The following is an 8,277-nucleotide window of genomic DNA, read 5'->3' as shown; positions in this document are numbered from 1 at the left end:
AGACAGCTCTTGGTAGGTTTTTGCAGGAGTCAGATATTATTTATATTTTAAGTATTACCCTACCGGTGCAGATTCAGAGAAGTTCCCATGTCTTCCAAAGAACAATTTACTGAAGAGTAGACTGCTTTCTGCAGCAGTTGTACCATTATAGGATAGACTGGAGCAAATTCCTTTCCTTCTCTACTTCTTACTGATCGAACATAAGCTTCCAATGCACCTCTGGTTAAAGGGGAAAAAAATTAGTTTGTTACCACTTTAACAAAGAGCTTGTAATATCAGTCTGTTCAGCTACAGAACAACAGAAACTATATGGAGCAGTCTGTGTCCGATCTGTGTCAATTTTGCATGTGTTCATTTACCGAAGTCCATTCTTGCCCATTTCCACAATAACCTGTGATTTATTAAAAACAAATCTGCATGAAAATGTGTATTTTTAAAATTTTATCACAAAATTTATCACAAGATTTAAATATTTTTGCCCCTCAGAATATGCATTTTAAAACTTGTTTTATCATACAATATACATTTTTCTACATTTTGGTATGGTATTGCAAAATTCAGAGAAGTACGAAGTCCAAAGGATAATTACATTCTGACCCATATATTGTGGAAAGTGCCAATTATGTCAGCTCACTTAAGAATATAGATTGAATAAAATTCCATCTGTAATCACCAAGATATCATTGATGAACGGACTGAACCTCTGGCCATCATATGCTTTGTAGCCAACTAAGTCATAACTCAAGTTCACTTTGAGAATTATTCACCTAATGTTTATTGAAATGATACAGCTATGTTATGAGAACTGTGGGGCTAATTGGGTTCTATATGTTACCTATGGCTATCGGTAATTCAATAGAAGAGTGGGAGGAAAGGAAACATGAGTGCCTCCACTTGCATTTCCTGCATGCTGTAAGTGGGAAATGCCGCACCTTCCCCATGCTGGCAGGTGTAGGGTGTATGTATGTATATAAAGCATACAATACAAAAAGAGGCTTTTCTCCCAGTACATTATTACATAACTGCTCAATGATAACTGCAACCTTCTGATCTTTGCTGCCATAGCAGAACATTAACATACCCAGTTTTGCAGACATGGAACCAACAGAAATTAATAAAACGAAATGATGGTAAAAACCTAGGAAATTTGAGGCACTCATGGCAACTGTTGAAGCAGGCAGTTACATAATATATAAACACAGTGGTTTGAGCCTCTGTTCATTTAATCCAAATAGTTACAAAAATTGCTATATGAAAGCAAAACAGTGGAAGAGCCGAGAGCCAGGATAAAGTCGGTAAGTGCCGTAAAGTAAAAGAAGGCATTACAAACTGCATCAGAGCCTACATGGAAGAATCAATCATAATGGCATATTAGCAAGAAAATAAATTGTTTTATGAACTAGTGATAATATTTTGGCTGCTTGAATAGTTTGCTTTTGTTTATATATCCTACTCTGTTAATAAAAGACAAAATTAAAAACAAACATGACAGCAATAAACAGGTACAACTGAGTGCTTCATGCTGCAATGTATATGTACAAAGCATGTTCATGTACAGCAAACAGTTGAGGAAAAGTAATTATCAAAGCACATACAGATCTATAGTTAAATCAAAGAATCCCACCAAAACTATTGCTATGGGGAGAGGCGGTCTAGGTCTCCTTGGGTTGGAATTAATACATGAAAGAGCATCCAAGTTTCTTCAAATGTGCTATCCCAATTACTTTTCTAGCTTGTTGGCACTAGCTGACAAGCTTATGCAACAATGCAAACTGCCAGACTGTGTCATAACCATCTCTTAGAAACAAACTCCTCACCCTTACACTAGTGTGCTATTTCTATGCAGCTATGAGAAGATAATGCATGACTTATTTTCACTCTGGAACAAAGAAAGCAGAACAAGACCTGAATCCATATTTATTGATGCGCTACACTCTCTGTAACCATATAGTTAACCAAAATTCCTCCACCCTTGATCCCTCCAAACAAGGGTGATGGAGCTCTATTAAAATGATGAAGACAAACCAGAGTGATACCATCTGTGGGTAAGTTTTAGCATAGATTGTCTTAATTCTTACCAATAGAGACTTAAGCAAGACTTTCTTCAGTGAAAGAAATTACCTTGGTGATCTCAACAAAATGTGTTTTTAAAATATTACTTTTAAGTCTTTTGTAAGAACACCTAAATATTTAAAACTTAATCTTCACATTCAAGCTGGACAGCTGCTGTAACCATTTTTGTTCTTCCATTTGAATGTTGACACATGCAAGTTCTCATAATTGATTTCTAGGCCTGCTATGTATTGGGATTATTTCAACTGAATTTTAAGTGCAGGAATAGTCTCAGATCAATTATTTAGCATTAACAAGATGTCATTCCCCCTTTAGGATGCACACCTGAACGTGGTGAGGGGGTTTGAGAGTGTTGAAGAAGCGGAGAGCAATGCCGTCAGGAGTCTAGACCAAGAGGCTAAACTCCTAGCAGGGGCACCCAAGGCGGAATGGTCAAAGCTGAGACACCAGACTAAGATGCATCCAAACTCAGAGGAAGGTAATGGTAAACCACTTCTGAATACCTCTTACCACGAAAACCCTATGAACAGAGTATCCAAAATGCAACAAGAGATAGTGCTGGAAGATGAGACCCCCAGGTCAGAAGGCACTCAACAAGCTACTGGGGAAGAACAAAGGACAAGTAAGAGTAGCGCTGTGACTAATGACGCAGCTGGATCAAAGCCGAAAGGAAGCCCAGAGGCTGATGCGCACAGATGCGAAAGGAGAGTCCGGAGTTCTACGACGCACACAATAGGAACATGGAATGTGAGAAGCATGAACCAGGGAAAGTTAGAAATTGTCAAGCAAGAAATGGAACGTATCAACATTACAATGCTTGGCATGAGTGAATTAAAATGGACGGGAATGGGACATTTTCAATCAGACAATTACAAAATATTTTACGCAGGAAATGAGAAATTAAGAAACGGGGTTGCTTTAATAGTGACAAGTGATATAGCAAATAATACAATACAATACGTTTATTGCGGTCACTGACCAAACATTGCAACATTCCAACATAAAAATAGTTAAAAACAACTATTTTAAAACAGATCAATACAAGTTAAAATATTATCACATTCAAGGTATCAAATTTTTCCTACACTGGATACCTGAGGCACAAAATTTAGCAATTTTTTCAGTAATTTTAAAAGAACAATCAGATAATAGAAAATCTACATAGTAACTGTCACTTTTTCCAGGTATTAAGTCCAAAATAGGATTAATTAATTTAGTTCTAAGGGTACAATAAAACGGACAGTGTAGCAGAACATGTGTAACACTTTCTATTTTGTCAATGCCGCATGGGCATTTCCTATCAATTAAAGGGATTTTTTTATATTTGCCCTCTAGCAATGCAGATGGTAAGATATTAAATCTTGCTAGAGTGAAGGCTCTACGCCATTTGGGTAACGTCAGGTTTGATAAATAAGGCATCAGAGACAGGTTTTTTTATTGTATCTATGTTTCCTTATCAACATCAAATGCTGTTGGTAATCAATATCTTTGATCCGTTGTATAATAATTGTTTTGGCCTTCTCATAACCCCAATTTAAAATTATTTGGATAGAAAAACCTAATGACGATATTTTATTTAATATCATTTGCTTACAAGTAGATTGAAAATTATCACTTAATGTGTGAGGTGCCAGACCTATCGGATTAAATAAAAGTTTCAGCCAAAATATAATTCTATAACTCCAAATACGGGATTCTACTGAAGATAATCCTAATTCCAGTCTTATAATGAAATTTGGAATGCAACAGGAAACTGACAGAATTGACCTTAAAAAGGAATTTTGGACTGCCTCAAGTGATGCAAAATTTTGACAGGTATTAGCTTGCATACCGTATGTCAACTGTGGAAATACTTTTGCCACAAATACTTTAATAGCAGCAGGTATTATTTGACCCCCTTTGTTATAGAAAAAAGACAGCAAAGTTTTCGATGTTCTCATCGCATTTAGGATAATCATTTTTGTGTGTAATTTCCAAGATCTGGATGATTGTAATGTTGTAACTAAATACTTAAATGCCGATACTTGTTCTATTAGTCGACCATTTAACCGCCAGAGATGGATCGGCGGTCTGTTATTTTTCGTAAAGGTCATGACTTTTGTTTTATCATAGTTGATTATAAGATGTTCCTTATCACAAAAATTCGCTAAAGTAGATAGTAGTCGTTTTAGACCTATAGGAGTTTGGGATATTAAGACTAGATCATCTGCATATAATAATATGAATCTAGGTGATTCCGCTAATATTGGGGGATGAGAAAAAATTGCTGCTAAAGAATTAACTATTGTATTTATATAAATGTTAAACAAAAGTGGGGCCAGTACGCATCCTTGTTTTACACCTTTATGAGTACATATAGGATTTGTTAAATGGCCTTTATTGTTACACCTAACTCGAAGGTAGGTATTTTCATAAAGGCCTCTTATCAATGATAATAAACGTAAATCAATATTGGTGCTTTCTAATTTTTCCCATAGTTTGGCTCTTGACATCGAATCAAAAGCTGTTTTAAGATCGATAAAAGCAGCATAAAGAGAACCCTTTGTTCTTTTGGTGTATTTCTCAGCAAGGTGTTGTAAGACTAGGGCGTGATCTAAAGTTGAACGAAACGCCCTAAAGCCTGCTTGCTCTTGAGCCAAAATATGTTCATTTTCAGCCCAATTTATTAGTTTATTATATAAGTGTGCAGCATACAATTTACTAATTACACTTAATAGACTTATCGGTCTGAAGTTAGCTGGATCAGACGTGTCACCTTTTTATAAATTGGGACAATTATTGCCATACCCCAGTCTTCAGGTATATGCATAGTATGATCTATATAGGAGAAAAGTGTTGCCAGTACTGGGGCCCACCATTTTGCATTATTTTTAAAAACTTTGGCGGGAATATTATCTGGCCCAGGAGCTTTATTTGCTTTTAATTTAGATAATAGGTCTAAGATTTCATTCACAGTAACGGGTTGCCATTCAGGTATATTCTGGGGAAGAACAAAGGACAAGTAAGAGTAGCGCTGTGACTAATGACACAGCTGGATCAAAGCCGAAAGGAAGCCCAGAGGCTGATGTGCACAGATGCGAAAGGAGAGTCCGGAGTTGTACGACGCACACAATAGGAACATGGAATGTGAGAAGCATGAACCAGGGAAAGTTAGAAATTGTCAAGCAAGAAATGGAACATATCAACATTACAATGCTTGACATGAGTGAATTAAAATGGACGGGAATGGGACATTTTCAATCAGACAATTACAAAATATTTTATGCAGGAAATGAGAAATTAAGAAATGGGGTTGCTTCAATAGTGAGAAGTGATATAGCAAAAGTAATTGGCTACAACGCAAGGTCTGAGTGAGTGATATCAATGAGATTAAACGGGAAACCTATTAACACAACCATCATCCAAGTCTATGCTCCAACGGCAAACGCAGAAGAGGAGGAATTGGAGAGATCTTACGCAGAAGTACAGGAGGAAATTGATCACACACCAAAACTGTGCTGATAATCATGGATAACTGGAATACAAAAGTAGGGAACAGAGAAGAACTAGGAATTGTGGGGAAATGGGGCTTAGGAGACAGAAATGAAGCAGGAGAACGACTTGCTGAATTCTGTGAAGCCAATAATTTGTTTCTTGCGAACACATTTTTTGAACAACCAAAAAGAAGACTGTACATGTGGACATCACCAAATGATCAATATAGGAATTAAAGCATTATGAAGTTAGGACTGCAGTTAATCATGCTGAAGTTAAACTTTCTTCAACTGCAGCCTAACTCCTGGCCTGCAGCCAGGAAAAAAGATGGTAGTGGTGGTGAGGAAAAATGGCCCTTTGCTGTGCCACCTCCATGTTGATACAGTGAAGAGGTCTGGCTCACACTACGGCCATCACATGATGGCAGCAGTTCTGCACAGGATTCAGCAGATTCTGTGCTGGTCCAGCCCTGCCTCCTTCTCACTCAAAACATCTCATTTCAGGGGGTGCTGCTGCTGGAAGCTTATGCCTGCCACTTGGGGAGGAATATATTTGGGTGTTTCTTGCTGGCAGCAGACCTAGGTAAGGCTGGGCAAAGAGATACTTCCACTCCAGCAGGGTAGAGAGACACCTGTCCAGCCCTCGGCATGGCAGATTATGGGTTTGGATTGCTTTTGCCAGAGCTGGAGTAGGATTACTGTGATTATATCAGGGCTGTGGAGTCGGAAGCAATTTTGGGTGGAGTCAGAGTTGGAGTCGGAAGCAATTTTGGGTGGAGTCGGAGTCGGTAAAAATTACTGACCGGAGTCAAAATAAAATACTTTAATATGAACATTAATATTAATTTATCAATATTAATACATTAATATACATTTGCCATTTATGAAGGAGTCAGAGTCAGAGTCATTATTATACATTTGCCATTTATGAAGGAGTTGGAGTCGGACAGTAGAAAAATAGAGGAGTTGGAGTCGGAGTCGAAGGTTTGACATACTGACTCCACAGCCCTGGATTATATCATTAATTCTGTTGTTCCACGTCTACATTCTTGGTTAAAGCACCCCTCTAGTACCACCCTGTTTGGGTTAAAATGCTTATAATGGGCCAATATAGACCAAGGATGCTGAACAGTTTTGTGAAACTGTTTTTTGCAGAGATTGCAAAACTATCAAGGCTTCCTGATGAAGTGTCCTAAAAGTACTATTTTCAAGGAACCCAGCTATAGAAGAGTTAAAACTGGTCGACCTCTGAATTCATTTTTCACCAATGTGGATCCCTTCTAGTATAGTTTGTGGAGAAAGTTAAGGGAGACACATTCACATAATTAGCAGGATCAGTGGATAATGATAACTTTCAAACCTGTTACTAGTCTCAAAAGGTACAGTTGGTACTCATCTGAAAGGTGTTTCTAAGGGGGCACTAGGACACGACCAAGCAATTGAGTTGCTATCCACCAATTGCTTGAAGAGGCAGGAAAATGTCATAGCTCCAGGTTGCTTCTCGGTAATTCCTTCCTTGGAGCCTCAGTTCACCTTCTGGGAAAGCTTCACTTACATGTTTTAGGCACACATTCATTCCATTATAAATAGAAAGTACAATTCTCATAATTATATCATCATGACACTCTCCAGAGTACTCTTATGTGTTCTCTCATACTGCTTATCAGCCAGCTGAGGGTTATCAGCCAGCTGAGGGTTATCAGCCAGCTGAGGGTTATCAGCCAGCTGAGGGTTATCAGCCAGCTGAGGGTGGGCCTTGGTCATGTTGTACTGCTCCCTTAGAAACACCTTTCAGATGAGTACCAATAGTACCTTCTCCAGTGCTAAATGGACCATGGTTCATGGCCCAATGGACAACTGCATGCGTTACTACTTGCACCCCTGCAAGTAGCCCACCCTCCAGTGGGCAGTAGGACACAAACAAGTTGGATGTTCCAAATCACCTTTTTCTTTTTTAGGGTAGAGTTGGCTGATTATTGGCTTGGTAGAACCTGCTGAAGGACCCACCTTCCAAACGCATCCTCTGCTGAATCATACATGTCCATTTTCTAGTAAATTTGTATATTTATTTATTTATTAGATTTCTATCCCACCCCTCCTCCTAGTAGGAGCCCATGAAATGAAGTATAAGAAGATGGACTAGACCATGTAGATGCCCTGCAAATTGCTTGCATAGGAGCATTAGTAGCCAGGGCTGCACATGTTGCTGCTGATCTAGTAGAGTGGGCAGTTATCCCCTGTGGAGGAGTTAAATTCTATTATGTATATGCCAGGTCCTAATTCATTTGGACAGAGTAGTTGTGGAAACTTTCTGACCCATGGATAGTGGGTGAAAGAAAATAAACAGGGACTAGGTTTTTCAGATAGTTCCCATTCTTGCAATGCACACTTTTAGTGTCCTATGTACATCTAGGGAGTGCCATGCTCACTCAGAGGAGTGATTTGGATTCAGACAAAAGCTCAGGAGTACCAAATCCTGCTGAAAGTGAAAGGCTGAGTTCACCTTAGGTACAAAACCTGGGTCTGTACGCAATACTACTTAGTCCTTATGAAAAATGCATTTTGAGACTCAGAGGGTTCTGAGATTCTTCTTGCTGAAGCCACCAGGAAAAGAACCTTGCAAGACAAATGTTGTTGTGAGATGTTTTTTAGTGGTTTGAACAGCAGACATTCTAATGCTTTAGGACCAAGTCAGGAATAAATTTTGAACCAATGATCTTGACTGTGCCAC

General features: G+C 38.5%; 2 protein-coding genes across 3 annotated transcripts in view; one reads left to right on the top strand and one right to left on the bottom strand.

The window, feature by feature from the left end:
* PRKAR2B (protein kinase cAMP-dependent type II regulatory subunit beta) overlaps window positions 1-1,817 on the top strand; it is a 128,711-nt gene extending 126,894 nt beyond the window's left edge. The window contains exon 10 of the mRNA XM_061640376.1: window positions 1,495-1,817. Within this exon, the coding sequence (XP_061496360.1) occupies window positions 1,495-1,802 (308 nt within the window). The 3' untranslated portion in view covers window positions 1,803-1,817. The remainder of the gene's footprint in view (window positions 1-1,494) is intronic.
* COG5 (component of oligomeric golgi complex 5) overlaps window positions 1-8,277 on the bottom strand; it is a 241,367-nt gene that overhangs the window by 3,914 nt on the left and 229,176 nt on the right. The window contains exon 22 of one of the 2 annotated variants that reach the window (XM_061640367.1): window positions 64-219. In XM_061640367.1, coding sequence (XP_061496351.1) covers window positions 64-219 — 156 coding nt within the window. The other variant, XM_061640368.1, reaches the window with a different exon arrangement.

The sequence above is a fragment of the Rhineura floridana genome, chromosome 8, assembly GCF_030035675.1.
Source record: "Rhineura floridana isolate rRhiFlo1 chromosome 8, rRhiFlo1.hap2, whole genome shotgun sequence".
Classification (NCBI taxonomy): Eukaryota; Metazoa; Chordata; class Lepidosauria; order Squamata; family Rhineuridae; genus Rhineura; species Rhineura floridana.
The sequence above is the reverse complement of the archived record's forward strand: the minus strand, read 5'-3'. Positions and strand labels throughout refer to the sequence as shown.